The sequence below is a fragment of the Magnolia sinica genome, chromosome 11 (assembly GCF_029962835.1).
Source record: "Magnolia sinica isolate HGM2019 chromosome 11, MsV1, whole genome shotgun sequence".
NCBI lineage: Eukaryota > Viridiplantae > Streptophyta > Magnoliopsida > Magnoliales > Magnoliaceae > Magnolia > Magnolia sinica.
The window spans coordinates 12,954,439-12,979,634 of NC_080583.1; the positions used below are offsets into that span (position 1 = coordinate 12,954,439).

The following is a 25,196-nucleotide window of genomic DNA, read 5'->3' on the forward strand; positions in this document are numbered from 1 at the left end:
AGGAAATCCGCGTCCGCATGAGTTGAAGTTCCTGCGCGCTGAACCTACGTGGGCCACCGTAATGTTTTTAATAAATCCACGACGGCTATTCACTTTTTGAATTCATTTTAGAATACAATTCCAAAAATAAACTGGACCCAATACTCAACTGTGCCGCAGTAAAGGAAAAGGTGGTAGGGAAATTTCTACCGTTGAAACCTCCCTGGGTCAACAGTGATGCTGATGCTTACATGCCATCCATGCCGTTCATCACGTGGATAAACCGAAAACAAAAATACCTGCCTCATTCAAAATTTCAGTGGCCCACGAAAATTTCAACTGTGCACATTTAATTTTCACATTTTCGGCCCACTTAAGTATTGGATTCGGCCCATTTTTGGCATTTGGTCCTAAAATGAGACCACGAAAAGGAAGGACGTGGTGGATTTATCAAAATGATCATGGTAGGCCCACATAGGTTCCTACCGCAGGAGCTTCCTGCGAAAGCCTTCCGCAGGAAATCCGCGTCCATCCTGTGCCACCCAAAGGTGGGACCCACCAGTTTAGACGGTCCCAGTGGAATTTCATACCCCTATAAACTCAGCCGTATTCGGTGGCTGTTGGATGAGCTGAATTCAACACAGACCTCTCTACCATTTGGATTTCAATAAGGAAAAAATCAAAATCAAAATCAAATGATGCTTCTTCTTTTTCACGATTTCAATCTTCGATTGAAAGTCGAGAACAACCTACAATGATTTCCGAAGACAAGAAGGGCGACGGCCACAACGAAAATCCATGGAAGAACTAAGCAACCAGAGACACCAACAACGAAGATGGAATGAGGCTCTGGCGGATTGTCGTGTTCGGCCTAATCCACGCCACTGCTACTACTTTCGCAGTACCTTCTCTTCTTTTTCTTTTTTTACTTTTGAGTTTCATTTCATCGTATCTGATCTTGATTTACATCCACCCCTTTTGATAGATACACCCTTTATGCCTGCTTTAGGTAATACAAAGCTGTAGTATTGTGTTTTTGCTGATCAAAAGGGTAGGTGTAAATGTTGATTTGATTGTGGGTTCTTCTTAATATCGTAAATTATCCTAAGATTGCATTCTTTTGGTGGGATTTGTGTGGATTTTTAGAATTAGATGCTGGAATTGGGTTCTTTTGTTTGTTTTATCATTTGGGTTTTTCTTTATTGAGGCTTGTTTGGGATTTTTGTATGTAGATTAGGGCATGTGTCTTTGTTTCTTGATGATTTGGGGCGTGTTTGGATTGCATTGCAATTTCTAGTGAAGTGGGAATAACTAAATTGTAATTTCCATCTTTATCATAATGTTGACAGTATGGGCTCCGCATTGGAATTGCATTGCTTTCAAGCTGGAATTGGAAGGAAAGTAACTGAATTTGAGGGATGCTTCCTCATTCTGAATGCTAGGAAGTATCCCTATCTTTTGTCACTTCTTCCTGATTAAACTAAATCATCACATATCAATTCACTTGCGCATCACATCCAAACACTAACTTAGATTGTATTTGAGATTGTGACATCCTCTGTTGTATTCCTATCTCTCTTCATCTCTCTCTCTCTCTCTCTCTCTCTCTCTCTCTCTCTCTCTCACATACACGCATGCATGCACAGTCTCACTCATGTTTTCTGCAGCCTCGCACGATTAGAAAGATTCCAAATAGGATACCTTTTATTGCTTCCTCTATGATTTCATAAACAAAAGGTTCACACTTTCCTTGAACCTTTAACAAAACAAAAGGTTGGTGGAAATCCAAAAAAGTTACTGCTCCTGTTTAATAATTTTTATTGGCAACTTTAAGCTTGGAAGCCCTACTAGCCTCATAATTAGCATCCTTTCCATCCAGCTTCTCTGTTTCTTTCAAGATTCTAGCAAAAAAACGTTAACACTCGTTAGTTGTAAACATTTTGTTGACTTTTCTTTTTCATCTTTATTTTGTTAAAGCCTAACATGTTGGCATCCATTGTTGATTGACTCATTTTTAGTTCTACTTTTATCCAAGGTGTTCCATATCCGTTATGATACGGCCATAAAGGCCGATACGTATAGGCAACGGCCGTGACCGTTATGCGATACGAGGGTGAACCGGGATAGTTGGTTTTTTTGGACCATATCAGCTGTTACAGGGGCCATATGGCTGTTATGGGGCATAACGACCGTTACTCCTGTAAAGGTCAAAAAACAATAAACTTCTTTTTTCAATGTAAATTCATTTTTTCTTATTTTTTCACTATTCCAAAAACTTTCCTAGATCATTCTACAGTAGATTTTGACCATTCGTGTTATAACTTTTAGGATTAAAATAGTAGATTGAAGCGATTTGGGCGAATAGAAGCTTTGATGTCCATTTTTTAAAAGGGTGGTATATATGCATTTTATTTTTTTTTCGTTTTCTAATTCTAATGCTTAATTGTGGTGTTAGGTGTGTAAACATGAGAGACGCATAACCACGTTCATAAATTCACCAAACATCCAAATACAATACTCTCACCGAAGAGTGGACTGTTACGCTACCATAAACATGCTCAAAACAAAAAATGAATGCAAATTTTGAATATTTACATTATTCTATATTTTCTACATTTTTTTTTTCTACAAATTCACCAAACAGTTGTTATGACTGATACTCGTATCGGTGGTGACCGTTACAGCCACCATTACCAATATAGAATACCTTGCTTTTATCTAATGGTTGAGATTGATATTGGCAGGTTGGCCAGTTGCGTAGGACGGTTGACTGGTTCTACACTCAGGTATATATAATTGCTAGCATCTTCTTTTTCTGCATTCACAACTCTTCATTCCATTATCCAATTGTTTTACTGCATATACTTGCCATGGCTTGCTATATCTGATACTCATATTGTAAAAATGGGACCCTAATTTAATGCCAAGTTAAAAAAGTAGACTAATATAAGGTAATTTCCTTCCTCACTGTCTTTTGGTATGGTAATAAGTGCCACGGAAGGGTGATGGTGTTGACGTGTAAGCGATATATCTGTTGCTTATTACCTTTCTTGAAATCCTTAAAGATAGTGGGTGAAAGCTTAGTGCCTCTGGCGATAAAAATTCTTAATTTTCTATTGGAACTGGACAGATGACAAAAACTGATAGCTTAGCCCTAATGCTCTGAACAATTCTAATAGTGTTTCAAATTGGAGGAATTTTATGATCCTTGGACGTTGATCCCAGGAAATGCATAGTATCCTTGGGTCCTTGGTTTGTACAATGGGCCCCATAGTTGTGGTGATCCATACTATTTATCTGATGGCCCCATAGAGCAAGAACCATGTTCTCAAAATGCCTTGATGGAAGGCATCTACCTTTGGAGTGGTGATCTGCAAGTAGATGATTATGAAAAGAAATACTGCCATGGTTCACATTCAAGCTAAAATGGACAAAGATTGGATGGATAGGATCTCACAATGTGGGAGATTTAGGAACACAAACCATCCAGGTCAGGACCCATCATTCATGGGTATGGGTCACTGTTCCATGGCTGATACTTGTACAAACTGAAAACCAGAGCATATGATGGGTATCCCTAGGTCAAAAATCATATAGTTCCTCTTCAGTTTATTCTTGAACACTTTAAATGCTATCACTAGATGGATATTATTTATAGTGCTAAAATTCGATAGATCTTGGTACTCTCTGACTTCCCTAGTATGTACTTGTAAATCCGGTACATTTATCACAGTATTTAAGAATAGCTGGTATATTCAAACTTTGGGATGCATCTTCACATCATGGTCATATTTTTAGGTCCTAATTGTTCATATCGGCTTGCTTCATCGAATTACATTAAGTACAGATACCCAACCCTAGGTGCAAGAGCTTCTATTTTTGGTCAAAGAGGACAGTTACAACTTCTTTTCAGTTCTTAGATATGAGACTAGCTTGGTAAACAAGCAATGGTGCTTGGTAATTGTTTCCATAGTGAAATAACATAATAAGCCCAATTTTATATTGTCTTGTTTGCTTTTAGTATTGGTTATATTTGTATAATGGTTATTCAGGTAGACAGATTTTTGATCCCTTTGGAACTATAAGACTCCTAATCATACGACTAGTCCTAAATTGGAAGAAATAAATACTTTTCGTCCTTGTATAGAAACATGAATGTTTTGTAGACAAGATGACCTTGTTCACTCACCAGATTGTGAAGATTCTAGCATGCAGTCATTCGTACTTGAGCATTATAGTTTCCTATATGTTGAAATGAAAATAGTTTAACTAATCATATGTTCCAATTCCACTGCAAAAGTTAAACAGGTCACAGTCATATTCATCATGGAGGGGAGCAAAGGGTAGCTCAACTTATAGTTTCAAGGAGGAAGCCTGGAAGAAATACACACGTCGAATGCAAGAGGAGTATGAGGAAGAAATGGAGAGAGTGGTAAGATTGGTTTCCTTTCCTGAGTTCATCTTCATTGCATTTGTCTATATCTGTTTGTTTTGTTGATTGCTGGATTGGATTGTCAGTTACTGTCTAATTTAGAGGGATTGTCATAGTTAAACTGTTAGGAGAAACAAACATAATGTGACATTTTGTACCAGATTGCTGTTCTTATCTTGTCCAATTTATCAAAAAAGAAAAACAAAAAGAGGAGAAAGGGAAAAGCTTATTTGGTAGCCTCCTGAAAGTTTACAAAGAAAATTCTACATAATAGTAAGCACACAAGCACTGAACATCTTGACTTGCTTTCTTCAAAATAATTAAAACCTATTAACTCGACAAAACAGATGCTGTGTCTATTCAACTCCTTTATTTTGGTTGAATGTTTTTATATATCCTTTCAAACTATGTTGAGTATGGAATGACATTTATGTCTTTGTAGCAGACAATCCCTGAAATGAAATACTTGCTCTCATTTCTACAAGTAAGCATTGCATTTCCCATGCTGCTTAGTTGATCAATCCCTTATCTTCACTGCATGAAACTTCGATCGTTAGTTGTCTCAGGAGTGAACATGGTGGGTTATCTGTTGAGAAATGTATTCTGAATTTTCGAAGCTTCAATGATTGCAAAATGCATTTCTGACTTCACTAAGTTTTGTTGGTATACAGACAGACAAACAATCTATTTCAAGTGATGCAAATACCCTTTGATTATTAACAGCATTTTGGATACTGAAATATTACCAACAGTTTGCACATTTATTTATCAAACCATTGGCATCACCTAGTATGGGTCTTAGAAATTATTGGCTCCCATTTAAGAAGATATACTAGCATATAACTGCGAAAGTTGTACAAATACAATCATTGGCAGAACAAGTAATCTAGACTATAAGAAGATCTATGAAACAGGGATGCTCCATTTTTTGTATCAGATAATCATGGAGGCAGCTTTTTGGACAAAACCTTATTTATCATTTTCTTGTTTCATTGGTATCATCTTTATTTCATTTATGTAGTTTTAGCAAAACTCAATTTATCTGGATGCATGCTCCTTTAAAATTATAACCAATAATCATAAAAAATCATATCCTTTGAAAAAAAAAGCTTGTGTCTTTTAGATTATTGCATGACTGTTGTAGTTGGATTGTTGTGAATTTTGTGCTATGTCTAACACCATGTGTCCATGTCTAAGTTACATAAATGCAGCATATGCGTTGTTTTGACCTTCAAGATATATACCATAAAATGGATCACTAAACTTGCTCGATGGATCTTTTTATTTTTTTGCAGTGGGTGGGGGAGTTGTTCTTGCAATTAGATGTGATCTTTTTCTATCTCACTTTGTACCCCCCTCTCCCCTTAGTGTTGCAGTTGGCTCTCTACCTAAGATCAATCAGCGAATGGAAGTGAAATATTGCTGGGAAGCTTTTCTTATAAATCTTTAATTTGTTGTTTTAACTCATATAACCTTTCTTCTCTTACTGAGGAGGTTGGTGGGGTATCCATCACGACCATTACTGAGGCGGCCTTGTCAGGAATGGAAGCTTGGGTAAAGGCTCAACCTCAATGTCATGAGCATATTCAGTCTCTCAAACTCTACAAGTATCAATTCCTCTTCAAGTTGCAGATAGCAGTGTTTTAAATAGCGCGTAGCGTATTGCGTAGCGTTCAGCCCCCTATAGTGTGTAGCATAAGCTACACGATACTTCTTTTTTTATATTAAAAAAATAGAAAACATATAATACATTGTAAGAATAAATATGAAAAAAAATGCAAAAAATAAAAATGGAAATGTCTACACATGTTTCAATTTTCAAGTAAAAGCAAGCGAATTCACATATTTAAACTAAATCAAATTAATATCACATCAAAAACATTATGAGCAACCTACTTTAATTAATGATGTCTAATTAAGAAGTTTAAAACCACAAGTCACAACTCACAGGCATAAACTATTATAAAATCCCAAAGTTTAAAACCACATGTTTCATGTGGGCCGTGCCATACACACATCACAGTGGGCCCCACGCATGTGGGCCATGCCATACACACACCACAGTGGACTCCACGCATGTGATAAAAAGAAAAAAAAATTGAAAAAATGAAAAGATAACCACAACTTTCCCGCATAAATAAAAAGAAAACTCATTAGCAATGATTAAAGGGCCAAAACATATCTTGAATAGAAATTAATAGAGATTTAATCAACTGGAAACTGATTTCTTTGAGCTATGTATCCGGGTGGCTGCGAAATGGGGGAAATGTGATTTCTCCGTTGTTTGGGCTTCAATGCTCTTGAAAATACATGAATAAGATGCTCCTATGGGGCCGATTCAATGCCCAAAATTTCGTCTTCAAGGGGCCTTTCGATTGAGAGAATCGAAAATCTCTAGAGAAGCTTGTTGCGACAACTACAATGTCGAGATAGGGCTTTTGAAAGAAAGCCTTTGTAACCTTTTTAAGTTAAAAAGGTTTTTCTTTTTTAAATATGAGTCTCCCACCATCTCCTAAGAGGAAAAAAGTCTCATCCGTACATTTGGAGGCCCATTTTTAAATGGTTTAGATTATAGAAAAGGTTAAACAAGCACATGTTTATAATATACGCAGTGCCACGTGTGTGAAGGATGGTTTGGATAGATCTAAACGCTGCCACGTGTGAGAAATATGAGTTACCACCATTTTAAAACACTTTACAAACTCACATAACAAAGTATATCTTTTATTTTAACCAAAATGGAGCATGCTCGTGAGGCGTACGCTACTCATGATACTCATGCTACATATGTGTAGTGTACGCTACAGGGGAAATACGCTATCTGGATGCGCTACGTAGCGTTTTTAGTATGCGATGCTATGTAGCGTATGCTACGCTACGACGCTATTCACAACACTAGCAGACAGTAGAGGTAGTGGAGCTTTAGTGTAGTGGTAACTGATCTAGGGGTAGCATAGTGGCAATTTTGCCATGGCCGGAGGAGTTGTTGGAAATAGGTAGGGTGAAGTGGATTAGGCTATTTTGCGTCTCCCTTTACACTTGGTTTAGAGATGATTGAGTAATTGGGTGAATGTTTTGGCCGAGTGTTGGAGATGATCTTTTTGTCGAAAAGAAGATGCAAGGTGAGTTTCGCCAGGGTCAGGTTCCATATTCATGTCATGCCTATCGAAAAGCAAGAGCTTGATAGTAGAGGAAAAATCTGTCCACATCTCGACAGTTGTAGAATAGGAATGGGATTTTGGCCCATAGCGACAGAGATCGATTGCACTCACATGACAGCTAGGTTCGATGTTTAGGTTCTAAAAGCCCTTATGCAAGCAGTGGTGATGCCCATGTGTTGCCCTATACAGAGGTTGATGATGATGAGGTAGGAAGGTGGATGAAAATGGTCATATCGAATCGACCTGGAAACTCAATGCAAAGGCTCCCTCTGCTAACTCAACGTCAGTGGCAACCAAGGACAAAGCATAAGCCAAAATAGTTCCATGGCGGCCCTGGCTTGAGTGTCCCTGGGGTCAATTGAGGCGGTGGAGGTGGGCCTTAGATCCTACCCAGAGGAAGTTGGGATTTCAAACAAAGTCAAGGGTTGCAAAGGGCAACATCAAGGTAGGGCTGGAGAAGGTGATATAGAAGGCCTTGTTTAGGACAATAGAAGGTGGGGTAGAGGGTGAAGGTGGAAAGCCAGAATCCACATCAACACAGAGACCACACAAATAAAATCTATGTCATGGGATAAGATATTCAGAGGGGCTAGTGATTTTATCTAGCTCAAGGTGATAGATGCTTTCTTCTGGGCTCCTCCAGAGGGGGTGGCTAGTTTGTCAACCTACTCGCCCCACATGTTGTCGGGGTCAAACAAGGTTGAGACAATTGTTAGGGAAGTTAATATGGAGCAAAACTTGGAAAAGATTCTTGTGAAGTTGGATAATAGGGAGATGTAGGCGAAAATGGGCCTAGGAGCATGAATCAGAGGAGAACGAGTAGGGAATCTTAGAGGCTATCAACATTGATTAACTATGATGGGAACCAAAGCAATAAGTGAGAGGGACACAAGCACGAGTAGCTAGGGAAGGTAGGGACCAAATGGTGGTGTATCATGAAGATGCTTAGTTGGAATACCAAAGGGATGAGGTCTGGGGTCCCTTGGCAAAAGGCGAGTTGTTCGGAGGGTAGGTAGGAAGGAGACAATAGACATCTTAATGATTCAAGAATCTAGATTAGAGTTAGTAAACTCTTCAGTGGTAGCTCAATCGTGGGATAACAGGGTCTTCATTTGGGGATTCAAATTGGTTGTAGGGTCAATTGTGGTTTGGTGACTCCTTAGAAAGGAGAAAGGTTTTCTGTGATGGATGAGTGGGCTGGAGACTTTTTGCTATTGATTCAATTGAATGATAGCGAGAGTGGAGCAATATGGGTTATGTCGGACATTTACAGGCCTTTAGACACGGGGAGAAGGGACCTCCTATGGGCAGTACATAGAAGCATTAGGGTGAGATGGAGCAACCCAAGGTGTATGGGAGTTGACCAAGGTATCCCAAATCGGTTACGTATCGGTTGTAACGGCCGATACGTAACAGTAACGATGGGGCTCGTTACGCGGTACGGGGGCGTAACTGGCGATGGGCTGATATTGTAACCGTAACGGCTGTTATGGGGTCGTTACGGGCCATAACGGTCGTTACGGACCCGTAACAGCTGTTACGGGCCTTAAAAAAAAAAAAAGAAAAAAAAAGAAAAACTTACGTTTCTTCTTCTTCTTCTTCCTCTTCTCGAAACAGCCGCGGCCCTGCTACGGCTGCAGCCATCCTTTTCTTCTTCGTTTTCTTCTTCTTCTTCTCTCTCTCTCTCTCTCTCTCTCTCTCTTTGTTCTTTCCCTCTTTCCCTCTTTTTTCTTTTCTCACTCTTTCCCTCTTTTTTCTTTTCGGTTTCCCTCTCTCCTCTTTTTTTTTTTTTTTTTTTGTTGCAGGTGTACCACACACCAGCTTAGCTGCTGTGTACGTGTCGCACTAAGACGAGCGCTGACACTCCTCGAGCTCCGAGTTGTATGAACGGTTCAAAGGAGATCAAAGTTATATGGGCTCCACAGTGATGTATTTATTATATCTACACCGTTCATCTATTTTTAAATATCATTTTAGAGCATTACCCAAAAAATGAATTGTATCCAAAGATCTTCTGGACCACACAAAAATAGCAGTGGGGATGATGATTTTCACGGTTAAACAATTCGTAGGCCCACCGTTACATTTATCTTCCATCCAATCTATTCATAAGGTCAAAAAGACCTGAAGGAAGAGGAAAAACAAATTTCATATTGATCCAAAAGTTCTATGATCCCAAAAAAGGTTTCAATGGTAGATGTTCAATCCCCCATTGCTTTTTGCAGTGTGGTGCACTTGATAATTAGATCTGTATTATTTTTCGTGTCAAGCCTTAAGATGATCTCGTCAAATGAATGGACAGTTTAGATATAACACATTCTTCACGGGTGGGGCCCAAAAAACTTTGACACGTGTGCTACACTTCACAATCCAAGTCCCGCCTAATTCGGGCCCTTAAAAAATTGTACACGAGACATATATTAACTTAAAATTTACCAATTAAATTATGAATTGCAATTGCTAACTCACAATGCCAAAATCAAATTTTTGAATAGTTTTAATTGTTATTTTGTGGACTTTTATTTTTTAAAATAGGGCCTTTTGATTTTTTTTCATGATTCACTATGCAATAAATGTCCACCAATACATTAGTGGGATAATGGCAATAAATTTCATGAATTTGAGGCTAATTTGGGGCATAGATTGGTCCTCCAAGTCAGCCCGAAATTGGCAACGCCATCTACCTGAATTTAATTTCATTTTTTTAAAGAACTATTGGGAGAAAGATATTAAATTGTTAAGTATATAAATTAGATATTTAGAAAATTAAATATATGAATTTTGTAGTCAAATTCAAGTTAGCTGGTTTAAAAAATAATTAGACAGTCTGATACAACTTCTCACCAAAGAGTGGAACATTACACCACCATAAACATGTTCCAAATTATAAATGAATGCATATTTGGAATGCTTAGAATATTTCGGATTTAATCCATATTTTTTCATATTTTTTTGCAAAAAAAATTTTGCGCTGTTACGGGCCGTTACGCCCCCATATCTGTATCGGTTTTGGAGGGCACCGTTACGCCAACCGATACCGATTCGGGATACTTTGGAGTTGACTTTTACATCCTAAAGTTTGTGTATGAGAAGGTTTGGTGCTCACTTATGTTGAAAAGCACGATGATTATAGAGTTTGTTGGGAAATGTGAGCTTGTTCACCTTTCATTTGGTGGATCGTTCACTTGGTCGAAGCACCAAGACCAACTAGTCCTTTGTAGGGGATAGGTTCTTAGTGAATAAGACATGGAGGGAGAAATTCCCTCTCGCCAAGCAAATCATCCTTCCAAAGTTTGTTTAAGATCAAAATCCTATTCTCCCTTTGAATGAGTTGCAGTGCTACGATCACTACTCGTTTAGGTTCGAGATTAAATGGCTCCAGTGCAGTGGCTTCTTCGATATGGTAAAGGCGTGATGGTTTGAAATAAGGGCAGAAGGTTGGGCTAGCTACAGACTCTTTAAGAAGATGTAGACCATTAAAGCCAGGCTAAAGGTTTGGCCTAAGGATGTGAAGATCGCCGAATTCATAGAAATGGATGACATTTTATCTAGAATGGAGGAAATAGAATTGGTTGGCTTGGCTGAATCCAATGTTGTCAAAAGCGATCGTATAATCGATTATGTGATCGCATAATCGCATAATGCCATCTATATGGCATATGCCATGGTTGCATAGGCCATATGGATAGTATGCGATCGCATATCGCATAAAGCGATCGCATCGCATAATGTCATATGCGATCACATACTTTCCATTTTTCTTGATTTTTTTATTTTAAAAAATCCAAAAAAAGGTTGTGCGATCACATATATGATCGTGTGGATTGCTTATGCCATTTGACAACATTGCTTACATTTATAAATTATATGAATAGACTTTGAATATATTTGCATCAATTTAGTTAGACAACGCATAGATTAGGACCCTATACAAAGAAAACCTATTATGTGCACTTGTTTTTTTGTAATGTTTTGATTTATAAGCGTGCATTGGTGTCTGTTTTAACAATATTTAAGTTTCATTAAAAAATTCGACCGATTTCCCAATGTTTCTCTATGTTTCTAACAACAGCGATACAATACACGATACAACCGATATATCCCATGCGATAACCAATACATATCCGTATCCCAAGGGTGCGATATGTAACACGACACTAATATTTCGAACAGTGAATCCAACCACCTTCTCTTTGGCCGCTCCTAATTCTTTGATGATGATGCCAAAAAATCTGTAACACAGATTCTGGTTTGGAAAAAGCAGAAGTTGCTTTTAAATTTTATTGACTAAAATAGAAGACATTACAATGATTTGCAACTCTTTATTTCATGGGTTCTAATGACTTGAATATGAGGAAAACTTACCTCAACAGGATCGCTTCATGGATGTCAAGCTTACACATTGGACGACTCCTTAATGCTAGGCCTTGCATAAACTAAAAAAACGACGAGAATAGAAATTTGTTGTTGTTGCAAGTTATGTTGAGTATAGACATCATGAGTTGTTGTGGGCTTTGAGCTTGGATTTTGGTAGAGTTTCGATGTTGCCATGATTCTTATGCTTTCTAAGGTTTTTCAACCCCATTTATAGTTTTGGGAGCTGGTTTGAGTGGATAAGGATCACTCCCACATGTTTCCCCCATTTTAGGGGGCAACTATAACGGTTTATCATGGAGATTGCATGTTGCTCACAACACATTGTCTAGTGACACTTCTTGCATGGCCACCAGAAAAAAACAGTCATAAGTTTCTTGATTGATGTCCAAATTGCATGATCTTAGGCTTGTTAAGAAAGCTAATTCAATAAGCTTTCAAATCGGACAAATTTCATGTCATTTTGACATCATTTGATAACTTAGAAGTAGGTCTTGTAAGTTGGCTACAGCACAAGAGTTTGCTCTTATCACTTGACAATTCTGTCTGTGACAGCCTGACAGGTGTCCATAAAATTGCCATTAACTCCTTCAAATGATATTGGAATTATGTGATATTGAATTTGTTAGAAAGCTAATTTAATAAGCTTTCAAATAAAACCAATTTCACATCATTTGGTAACTCAAAAGTGGATGATAATTTGTCTGTCGTGCGACAATTTTCTGTTGTCTCGTCAATGATGTATGGGGTCCACAAAATCAGTCGTAATTCACTCAAACGGTATCAAAATCACATGATCTTTGGCTTATTGAAAAGCTAATTCCATAAGCTTTCAAATGTGACCGAGTTTATATTGTTTGATATTCTAAAAGTAGACCACAAGTTGTCTATTGCACAACAATTCCAGACAGGCAGTTGTGCCATTGAGTTCCTCCTCCTCACATTTGCCATGTTGTGGAAAGAAGTCATGTCACAATCGCCGGCTTTTAACTGTCAGGCTCTTGGCCTTTGCCTCCATGCAATCTCCTACTTTAAGAGGAACTTCCACCCCCTCCTGCGATTAGACCTTTTTTTCTGATTCAACCAATGTTGTCAAATTGCATATGTGGTCGTGTGCGATCTCATATGCCTGTGTGCATATGCGATCGACTGCATTTTTTTTCTTCGAAAAATTTATAAAAATCTGAAAAAAATAGGATAAGAAGAAGAAAAAATGTAAAAAATATAAGAAATTAGGGTGAACTTTCCTAAGTTAATAGATAGTTAATTTTACATATTTAAAATACATTTGATTGAAATAAAATCAATTAAACAATGAATTAGACCTCAAGTCATCAACATTCAACAATATAGTTAACATCTAACAAATAACACTTAACAAGTAAGAAGTAAAGAGTTTCCAACCCTATTTACAAGCTTGGTAGGTAGTTGGTGTGGATAAGGATCACATCTATGTGTTTTCCCCCATCTTAGGCGTGGTGATAACTGTTTCTTGTGGAGACTGACTACACGTCGCACACGACACATTGTGCCTAGCAACATTTCCTATATGGTTCTCAGAAAACATTTATGACTTTCTTGATCAGTGTCCAAATTTCATGATCTTAGGCTTGTTGGAAAGCTAATTCAATGAGCTTTCAAATCGGACAAATTTCACGCCATTTTAACAGCATTTGATACCTCAAAAGTAAGTTGTAAGTTGAGTGCTGTGAGACATTCTGCTCTTGTCATGCAACAGTTCTATCCTGTGACAGGAGTCCACAAAATGGTTGTAACTCCCTTAATCAGTATCAGAATTGTATGATCTTAGATTCCTTAGAAAGCTAATTTAATAAGCTTTCAAATGAGACCAATTTCACACCATTATGACATCATTTTAGTGTCTCAAAAGTTGGTGAAAATTTATCCATTGTTAGATAGTTTACTGATGTCCTGTCAATATGCATGGGGTCTACAAAATCGGCCGTAACTCACTCATATAGTGTTGGAATTATATGATCTTGAGCTTATTTGAAAGCTAACTCAATAAGCTTTCCATTAAGACTAAATACCTATTGTTTGATCCTCCAAAAGTAGGCCTTAAGCTATCTATCGCACAACATTGTTGAACAGATGGTTGGGCAATTGAGCCTACTAGGCCGGTGAGGGCCCCATTGTGGCTGAAATTGAGTCCCAAGGTATGTGGGGTTGCTTGACAAATTTTAAGGACCTCCTTCGCTGAATTCAGTAGATTTGTGCGAGCCAGATGTCTTTGGGGGCATGATTTGCTAGCTACTTTAACCCCACTTCGGATAGTCAAATTGACCGTCAAAAGAACATAGTTTGGTGTAGCAATGCATTTTGTTTTCTTGTTGTAATGCATTGGGAGCTGATTTGATGTGGATGTTGTAGATGATCCAGATAAGGATTTTGAGAAATTTTAGCTCTGAACAGCCATTTTCATTTGAATATGTTTAGATTGGCATATTTCAGTTTACTGACCGACTCCTCTTGCCATTGGGAAGTTCCCACTATGAAGTATGATGGAGAATAATAGATCATATTTTAAGTCTCACTGCATGCTTGTTATGCTGTAAATACCAACATAGTAATCCTTGTCATAAGCAATTTGATGGCCAATTTGTGAATATTTGATAGTATCTCCTGACGTTAAATAGTTGGTAATTCCTTTATTTTTTAAGTTGTACCACATTTTAAAACCTAATTAATATGATTCGATTCAATAATAATAACAATAATACGATTGTTTCTCTCTTTTTTCCGATAAATTAAGAAAGAGGAGAGATTGTTATTCATAAGCTTTTAATAAAGGTCTTTTCAATGTAAATTTATCAGGCTGATTGAAAATTTTAAAGCCTTCTCTATGCTTTTCGAACTAGAACTCAGCAGATTGAGTGAATCATCATCCAATCAAAACTCAAAAATCGCATCAGTTTAAGCTTTTAGCCTTGTCTTTCAATAGCTTGCTTTAATTATAGCAATTTCTATCTTGAGTTGCAAAATATTGGCATTGACTATTAAGATCATGCTTATTGATGATGATCACCTTTCTTGGATACTTCTGTGAGGTTATATATGGTTACTTCCCCCCATTCTATTGTGCTACGGTATGCTTACTTCCTCTCTTTGTAGGAGCGTATAAGGCGCATGCAGAGCGTATTCAACAGAGAGAGAAATAAATACAAGAGGAGCTATGAGAGTTGGAGGGAAAATGATCCTGGTGCCTACCACCAGTATTCCCAAAGAGATGATTGGTATTGGAAAGCTGATACATCCTACAAAGATCAGAGAGCTAATTTTAGACAAACTCCTAAAGACACTGGAAATTATTCGATGTCACATCACTACTCTGTTTTGGGGCTTGACAGGTACTCTTGGGCACCATTTATCTGTTATTGTTCTTTTCTTATTCTATAATTACTGGCTGGACGGAACTCATCAATACAGCTCTTGTTAATCTTCTTACTGTTTGTCCTTGGAATGACTTCTCCAATTACTTTATTGGTTCTAGCACATAGGACAAGGGTACGGTTTGTGTTCACCATCATTTTGCATATAGTGGTGACTCATCCACCTACAAGTTCACACATTTACATCAATCAAAACCATCCAAATTGTGGGGCCCATTAGGGATGGTGCATAGGCTGAAAACAACACTGTTGGTGCATAACTGGTGGTCATCAAATGGATGGTTAGAAAGTAGATTAGTCAGGGGTGGCAAAAGCAAATGGTTAACGGTAGTCCACTCGGTGTCACTTTTGTTCCCTGTTCCACCACAATGGGGACCATGATCTGGATTGCTTTACATGTATGCCATGTGTACAGTGGATGAGCTCTACTGGCATTTAGAAAATTTTGGTGTATGCTGACCATTGTCTAGCCCCTAACTATTGTAGATGAGATACGAGGTGCACCTATGACATGTTATATGGAAAAGTCAGATTTAATACAAGATCAGAAGAGCTTTCTTGATCACAATATGTTGGTATACCTTATTCCCAGCAAGATTTGTACTTGGTTTGATTTGTTACTTCTTTCCTCTTTTCTATAGGTCGAGATCAAAGCCATATTCAGAGGCTGAGATTAAGGTATCGCCTTTCTTATCCCCCTCTCTATGTTACGGCTATATTCTCCATAACTCCTATTGGTTAGTTTTTGCTCTTCCACAATGACATAAAGGAGATCTGTCCAATGACTATCCTTAAAGCCCTGTTGATAGCTTGCTCATTGATATTAATGTCAATTAGATTCTGTAGATGACTGATAAAAGCAGTTAATTTGCAGTCCAGTTCTTTTTTTTTTTTTTTTAAACACACACCCTCACACCCACACTTACCACGTGGCTACTCGAACCCATGACCTCATGTTGAAACCCACAGGGTTTACCACTGAGCCATGAGTAGGGACCCAATTTGCAGTCTAGTTGGTTTCCCATGCTTTTGTAGTATGTATTGGTAATTTGGTATTGACTACTCTTACATTGACTTGTTAGGCTTCTTTGGCACTTCATAAACTGTCTACAGTACCTTGTTTTTCTATAAAAAGTAGGAGATGAAAAGGTTGTCTTGGGTAGGTGCGGGTCTGATAATAAGGAGTGACAAAGTTGCAACAGTTTTTTAGCACCAGTATTGTCCAAATCGTACACCCAAATATCAAATCTTAAAGAATTGTACGAATTAGATTCGTACGAGTTATCATATTGAATCGTGTTGATCATATTGTTGTCGTAGAATTGTGTAAATGGACCCAAAAATTACATAAAAAACAAAAAAAATAAATTTATTTCTATTCTTTTTTTTTCTTCTTCTTTCTTTTTATCCCTTTGCTTATAAAACATGAAAAAGGCCCTCTCCTACGCTTATTCATTTTTTCTTCTTTCTTTTAGTTTTTACCCATCTTTTCTTCTTCTTTTTTTACTCCCATTACCATTTTACTCATGATATGTATACTGTATATATGTTCTCATTTATAATATCATGATATGTGAATTTATTACTTTTCATGGTGCATATTGATAGGAAATGGATAGATGATGAGTTTTAAATTATTTTTTCCCCCTGATTTATTTGTATTTTGTCAGATGTTTTCAATTTATTTTTAAGAAAAAAATCCTTATGATTTACGATACGATTTGCGATTTAATATGATTTGACCCCTATTACGATATGCCATACAACAACGATTTTGACAACATTGCTGAGCACCAAAATAAGTTGTTTTCACATCCTTTATCATTATTATTATATATCGGTACTGAGTACTCTCACATTGACTTGTTAGGATTTTTGGTACTCTTTAAAGCCCCCCCCCCCCCCCCCCCTCGATAGAAGTCAGAAGTGAGACAATGTTTCTTTGATGAGTGTTGATTTGTTAACAATGATTGACACAATTACAAGAACAACACCATACACGAAGGTAGTCTAGATACCCATTTAGAAAGAATCTCAGCTATCCACAAGAGTTCGTGCTAAATATGACTCAAATGGCACCTTTAGGGTGTTTGGCATTCCAGGTATCTTGAAAATAGATATGGAGAAAGCCCTTAGTTGTACCATCCTTCTAACCAGGTGTGGCTCCCACTTCAGATCATGCTTTGGAGTCACACTCTCACTCTGCTTCTTAGCCATTTATATTTGCTAATGTTTGAAACAGACGCTTCCCTTCTCCTGCACTTAAATCTAATGTTGTTTTGATTCACACTTCGTGCAACTATAAGAAGGCATACAACCATGTAGATTGGAATTTTCTTATTTATTCTCTAAATAGATGGGATTTGGTTGATTGGCTTGATAAAAGGACTGTATATCTTTGTCTTATTTCTCAATCCTGGTGAATGGTTTGCTGTCTGGATACTTCAAGAGCTCGAGAGGATTAAGGCAAAGAGATCCTCTCTCCTCCTCCTTCTCAGTCTTGGCAGAAAAGCTTAAGTTACTTTTTGGCTGTGCATCTGATTGCAAAGGTTTAGTGTTTGGATATCCGGAAATTGAAATCTTCCATCTTCAATTTGTGGATGATACCCTTATTGACGTAGGATACATGTATGGATGTCATGTTTCATAGGAGATTATTCAAAGGACAATTCAAAGCGTATAGATCCTAGGACCTGTGGGTTATCGGCCAAGCCCACTAAACAATAATTTCAGCAGAACAATTCACCAAACAGTAATTTCAGCAAGCAAAAAATTCATGTCATTTCATTAGAAATCATCCCCACATGCACACAATCATATAAAGATTAAATCGCAGGATGTCAAGGTTGTTAGAACAACCCCTTACCACAAAATATCAATAAAATACTCATGGGCAGATTCATACACACATAAAATTTACCATACTCATTCACCACATAAACTATGTTTAGAGGAGATGAAGATCACGTGGGATATGGGGTGGGATAAATCTGTAATTTGGGAATTGAGGGTTGTAGGAGGAAATTGGGAGAGGGTCTAGGGTAGGTTTTATGTGGAAGGCAGAGATTTTGGGTGCAACAAGGATTTATGCTAGATAGGATCAAAGATGTTATATATATATATTAAAGGAGTAGAAGGAGGAAAGACCATACCTTGCAGAAGATAAACACGTGAGCGAGTCGCATGTCCATAAAAAGATGGAATCTCATCACTTTGCTCCAAGTCTTATGGAGGGTTCTTCCAAGTCGCATGGGCTTCTCTTTAGAAAACAAATGTGTACTCCTTATCCCCCTAGGGTTGGATGTTTCCCCCCATTAAATAGAGTTTTTGCATTTAAAAGTAAAATGACCAACATCCCCTTTTTAAAATCTGGCAAAGTAGGGGCCCAAAAAGAAATCCAAACCAACCAAAATGTGCAGAAAAATAACAAAACGTAAATGGACACTAAAAACTGAAAAGGGACTTGATCATCGGATGCGATCCAACGGTCGGATCTCAACCAAAACTCTCAAAAATTATCCTGACACTCCAAATAATGCAGCCCATGTGCATCCTCCTAGTCTGGGGCCTTCATGATGCACATCCTATGCACATGGGGTCTTCAAAGTGGCCCACGGGCTAGGCCCAAGTAGTGATCACCCAAATAAAGTGTGGGCTGGGTTGGGCCAGGCCCTGGGGCTCTCCTACAGCGACGCTGGTACACTCTGATGTCCGCATCACTTATTATGCGAAACTTCCCTTGAAATGAGTGAAAATAACTTTCATTAGAAACCATTCCTGCTTGGGCAGCTCACCCGCTTTCCGCTCTTGAAGTCATTCCTGCTGAAAGGCGTCTGGGGTCTGGCATTTGTTCATAAAAACCTTGAGGGAATTTGCATACATGGGCCTCTAGTCTAGCTTGCAGATTTTCATCAACTATTTTACATTGCTTTGAAGCTTCTCAGGGTGAATATGAGTAAAAGCACCACAACATCCAGCAATGACAATGCTTAATTGCTGGTGGATTGGGTGAGGTGTAAAACTCATGCTTCCTTCAAATTAACTCGAGCTTCCTCTTGGTGGCAATCTGATGGTGAGTTCATTTTGGGATCCAATGTTGGAGAGAATGGAAAAGAAGCTAGCCCTGTAGTAGAGAAGGTATTCCTCATCAAGAGGTAGAACCTACCTTATTAAATGAATTCTTGAATCTTTTGGTTTACTGTTTGTCTCTTTCCAAGATGTTGGCAGCAAAGACTTAAGAAATTGGAAATTATTTGAAGGAATTTCTTGTCGGAGAGGAAGGGACGGGGTGTAAAAATTTCAGTCATTGGAACCTCAAGTTACGATTGATAATGCTCAAGAAATAGGTGGAGAGCTCCAAATTGGTGATGTACAAGATTGCAGAGAAGTGGTTTTTTCGACGATTGGTGTTGACCAAGAGGTGTGAAACCATGATTGTTTCAGTTCGTCAGCACGAGTTACCTAGGATCAGCCATGATTTGAGAAAGCAGTTGCAGAAAGCTTGAAAGGTATGATGGTTGTGCAAGAGGCAGTCCTGTTAGTTGGGATAGTCAATTTACTTAATTGGAACAAAGGGCAATGATTTCAGTTTCTTCTCAGGAAATAGATATGGATGCAGGAGTTTCAATGGCTATTGATAAGCAATTGGTTGATGAGAGTCAGAATAAGGGCGTACGATCCAATCTAGTTTCAGATTCTGCAACAGGTTTGGATGTTGAGGGTGGGTCAGATGATGGAAGGTCGGAATCAGAGCATCTTTATCAGATAAGAGTTACATTTAAATTCGAGGAATCTTTGTTCTGACTTGATGGTGGTGAATGAGGAAATTCCATTGGATATCTGGAAACATGATGTACCAGTAGGCCATGAGGTGGAAGTTCAGCATCATTCAAGGTTAGTTATATCTATATCTTCTAATCCGGTTCAAGAAAAGATTTGGAGAGTTACAATGGCACAGGGGATGAAGCATATAAACAAAGTTTCTTTCCAGATAGCTCGACTAGTGGGAGTTTCTTCTGGGGGTAGACCAGAAGATTATGTTGAACTGTTCGAATTCGTGGAGGAAGACATTAATTAGCCAGTTGTAATTATTCAGAATTTTGGTAAAAAATGAGGTCGTGGGCAGTCAGGTAGGGAGGTGGCAGTTGCAAATTTAGTGTCTCATTCCTCTCCAAGAATAGCAGCAAGGGATAAACAGGTCAGTGCTGTTTCCAAATGAAGATAATTGGAATGTTAGATGATTGGGTTGTCAGCAAAAGAGGGGACAAATAAGAGATTTATGTAAAAGGTTTAAGGCTCAATTGGTTACCTTTCAGGAAACAAAGTGTGGGCAATTGATCAGTGGTTTGTGAATTCTTTGTGGGGAGGAAGATCTAAAGAACGGGTGGTACTTAAGGCAAAGGCCCGGCAAGGTGAATTTTAGTTTTGGGTTACAAATGTATGGGTGAAAGAGGATAGTTGGAATTGGCATTCACTCTATTTCAGTGGTATTGCATGATTTATCTTCAAGTTATTGTCAGGTCTTTACATCTGTCTATGGTCTGATAAATCCAGCGTGTAGGACATTATTTTGGGAAGAGTTGGAGGAATGTCGCAATAAATGGTGTTTGTCGTGGTGTGTAGGAGGGGATTTTAATGTCGTCTGGTTCTCATTCGAAAAATCTAATGGGGGTCGGATAACTTGTAGTATGAGAAACTTTTCAGAATGGGTTGCCAGAAATGAAATGGTGGATTTACTGATCGGGGAGATAAAGTTTACATAGTCAAATGGTCAAATAAATGCTACAAAATCCAAGTTGGAATGTTGGATAGATTTCTAGTTTCTTTGGAATGGGTAGAAAAATATCCTTTTGTGCATCAAGGTCTATGTAGACCTATATCTAATCATTGTCCGATTTGAAATTGCGTGGATTTTCTACCATAGCACGTGAGGAAGCTTAAAAATTCTTGCCTACTAAAAACAATTTACCAATTTAAACAAAGAAGAAAAATAACACTTACGCTTCCAAACCAAGTGGGTCTAATCACATAGACTATAAAAAATGCAACAATGTACGCAACTAGTATAATTATGCATTCAAATAATTCAAGGAATCAAGCTCACAAGGATAAATAAAAATTTGCGCAAATAATAATCCCAAACACAAGCATGTATAGTGGTCCGGCTACTTGCCAACTTCATTCTCGGTGGATGCACTCTCCTCGAGCTTACTGGAATTTCACTATCGAAGGCTTTAAATTGGGTTCACCTTAACCTTTACAATGGTTTTTCATAGGCTAATCACTAACTTACATGTACACTCCCATGTCAAAGGAACACATCTCCACTCGTGTCGGTGGCTCCCGCAAGAGATTTGATTTTCTATCGACTAACTAGCAACCACTAGTGGTCCAAATCCAAGGCCCTACGTACACTCTCGCCGGAGGCTCCATATGGAGACTTAACATGTACGCACCCGTGTCCGGTAAATGCGATCCTAATCCAAGGCCCTACACACACTCCCATCAAAGGCTCCCATGTAGACTAACACATGTACGCACCCATGCTCGATGAATTTGGCCCTACACAAGAGCCTAGGTCCTACACAATAACCTATTCGAGTTTAGGTCGCAAACTCTACATTCAATCCTACGCATGGAAGGAGTGTGAATGGGCTCTACAATTGACAACTTGGTAGATTGAGCCCCTTTGTAACGCCTTGCTCGAGATACTTGATCGATGCTCTCTCCTGCTTCAATCAACTTCTCAATTGCTACTACATTCGTTGATGCCAATAATTCAGTTCCATGAACAAACACTTTGCATGCGATGTATCAATGAGGTGACCAAGGTGATGGGAGGATGGTAGAATCTCCTACAATGACGGAGATGGTTGTTTTCCAATGGGCACTCACCTAGATGAGTGTTCTAGAGGTTTTAGATAAGGATTTGCCTATAGATTTGGGTGTAATCTCTAGAACAAGGGAGAAAACATGAACACTTTCATGTTCGAGCTCGGAATGCTCATTAGAGTGGTTAATCACAAGAATGATGTCATGAATCTCTTTGGTTTGGAGTCTAGGATTAAGGATATGAGTGGGGAATCACCTAGGCTCTACTTGTACCAAAAACTTATCGTTTTGCCCAAATACCGAATGCCCTATATAAGGGAAACAAGTTCCAACGGTAAAAAAAGGGGCAAAAAATGACACTATTGATTCGATTAATCGAGCCTTCGATTCGATCGAAAAAATCCAGAAATATGCAGTTTGGTTGCTAGACTGTTTTGTGCTTCTTCGATCGAATTGATGGGAACCTTTGATCAAATCGAGTCCCATCGACAGGCTGTCGATCTAATTGAGTTCTATTCGAAGACTGTTGTTTGGGCAATATGTTTTGTAACAACTTCACACCACTTAGAAGCCCAACTCGAATAGATATGCTTTCAAGGGTCTAAGGCTTAGTTTAGATGAGTAAATGTTTACCTATGGGATGATTTATCTAGAGGTGAGTTGTTTTGGTTCTTAAGGTGATCAAGGGCTAGGTTTACCAAGGCACCTCATGCTTTACCTGTTGTCTTCAACCTTGATGCTTCAAGTCTTCGAGTCTTCGGTTTTCAATGTATTCCTACGGAGGCTCAACTGATTTAAGACACCCTAGCTCATGTCATTGGCAAAACTGAGGCAGTAACATGATTATCTTAGAGGTGGAAGAGGAGGATTGGGGTCCTTGCCCTTTCAGATTTAAGCTTGCTTGGTTGGAAGTGGAAAGTTTTTTTGAGGAAGTTAAAGAGTAGTGATCTTCATTTTCAGTAGTCGGATATGCAAGCTTCTCCTTATTCCAAAAATTAAATTATTAAAGGGTAAGATTTCTGTGTGGCAAAAAGAGGGTTGGAAACATTGGGAAGAGGAATCGTTAAAATTTCTTCAAGGTATTCTGGTCCTTGGTATTATAGAATAGGTGGTTGAGCTATCAGAAGAAGAGAGAGCTTGGAGGGAAGTTTATAAAGCAAAATATAATCCTAAATTGAGAGAGGAGGAAATAAAAGGCTACTTGGTTGAAAGAGGTTGATAAGAATTACAAAAATTTTTCATGCCATGGCTAGTGCACGGGCTAGAGTAAATAAAACTACAAACTTAACAGTGGTAGGGGGGAAATTTTGAAGGAAAGGATAAGGTATGTTCAACAATTGTTCAGTTCTGTATAGACCTTTTGAAGAGGGAAGAATGGGAGCAACCTGGGCTGGATAATCTTTGTTTTGCATCCTTATCTAAAGAGGCAGCAGAGTTGTTAGAAGTGTTGTTTTCAGAGGAGGATGGGAAGAGATAAAGCACCCAGGCCGGATGGTTTTCCAATATATTTCTTTCAAATATTCTGGGATTCATTCAAACATAATAAGATTAAGTTCATAAATGAATATTTCAAAAGCGGTCTTTTGGCATCAAAATTAGGAGTGTCATTTATTGCATCTATTCCTAAAAAAAGAGTGGAAAGTTTGAGAGATTTTAGACCGATTAGCCTTTTTTGGGGTTTGTATAAAATATTGGCAAAGATATTGGCATCTAGATAAATTGTAGTTCTTAATGAAGTGATTTCAAATTCTCAAGGGGCCTCTGTAAAAGGGATGCAAATTGTGGATAGTACTCTTATAACCCATGAATGCATCAATGCTTGTGATAGAAAAGGTAAGAAAGGTATTATATGTAAGCTGGATATTGAAGAGGCATATGATCACGCCGATTGGGATTTTCTTGATTATATGTTGGGATGTGGGTAAAAGCAGAGAACTTGGGTTTGTGTTAGATTGGCAAAACATTTGGTATTGGTAAATGGTGCACCAAAAGGGTACTTTTCTATTTCTAGAGGATTGCGTCAGGGTTATCCTTTGTCTCCATATTTATTTGTGGTGGTGATGGAGGCCTTTGGAAGGATGTTAGAACAAGGGGTGGCAGTAGGCTTGGTGGAAGGATTTCGGGTGGACAATTCTAATTTCCAAATTTCACATCTTTAGTATGTGGATGATACTTTACTACTATTTGAGGCAAATGAATTGAAAGTTGGCAACCTTTGGTAAGTTATTATATGTTTTGAGGCAATTTTGGGTCTAAAGGAAAACATCAGTAAAAGTGACTGTTGGAGGTGGGTCTTTCTAAGGTCAATGTTGAGGGTTATGTAGCTCAGTTTAGGTGTAAGGTAGGTTCTTTTCCGTCTTCTTATCTGGGTGTTCCTTTATGCATTGGTAAATTGACCAATCATTTTGGGATAAGGTGATCGAAAAGTTCGAAAGAAAATTATCATCTTAGAAGGAGAGGGATCTTTCTTTGGGAGGTAGGCTTTCTTTGGGAAGAGCGGTGGTTTGGGGATCAAAGTTTAAATGTTTTATTCGCTCAATTAGCAGGTATTTCCTTAGAGCCAAACATCTCAATTGATCGGTGTTACTCGGTTTACGGTGAGGACATTTTTTGGGTGCCTCTTTGTAGAAGAAATTTGGGTGGAGTTGGTCGTATTGTTAGATATGCTTTCAAATTGTCGTCCATCCGTCTTAGAGGTTGATTCTCTGGTGTGGCTAAAAGAAAATTCCGGTAAATTCTTAGTAAAATCCTTTTTTAAGATGATTTTTGGGGATTAGAGGGAGCAATCTGAAGTCACACGACACATGTTTGGTGTTATGGTGCTCCTTCAAAGGTGACGGCTTTTGCTTGGCTAGTGGGGAGGAATAAGGTTCTCAAAATTGATAATTTGCGTAAGTGTCATATGATTATTACAAATGTGTGTTTATTATGCTTTCAAGATGGAGAATCGGTTGATCATCTTTATATTCATTGTCCTTTTGCTTCAAAGATTTGGGAAGGTTTCTTCAA

At 38.2% G+C, this 25,196-nt stretch overlaps 1 protein-coding gene across 1 annotated transcript in view; it reads left to right on the forward strand.

Moving 5' to 3' along the window:
• Positions 1-589: 589 nt before the first annotated feature.
• Positions 590-25,196, forward strand: part of LOC131218836 (uncharacterized) — a 29,251-nt gene continuing 4,644 nt past the window's right edge. The window contains exons 1-5 of the mRNA XM_058213678.1: positions 590-880; positions 2,724-2,765; positions 4,280-4,411; positions 15,079-15,314; positions 15,998-16,034. Of these exons, the coding sequence (XP_058069661.1) occupies positions 821-880; positions 2,724-2,765; positions 4,280-4,411; positions 15,079-15,314; positions 15,998-16,034 (507 nt within the window). The 5' untranslated portion in view covers positions 590-820. The remainder of the gene's footprint in view (positions 881-2,723; positions 2,766-4,279; positions 4,412-15,078; positions 15,315-15,997; positions 16,035-25,196) is intronic.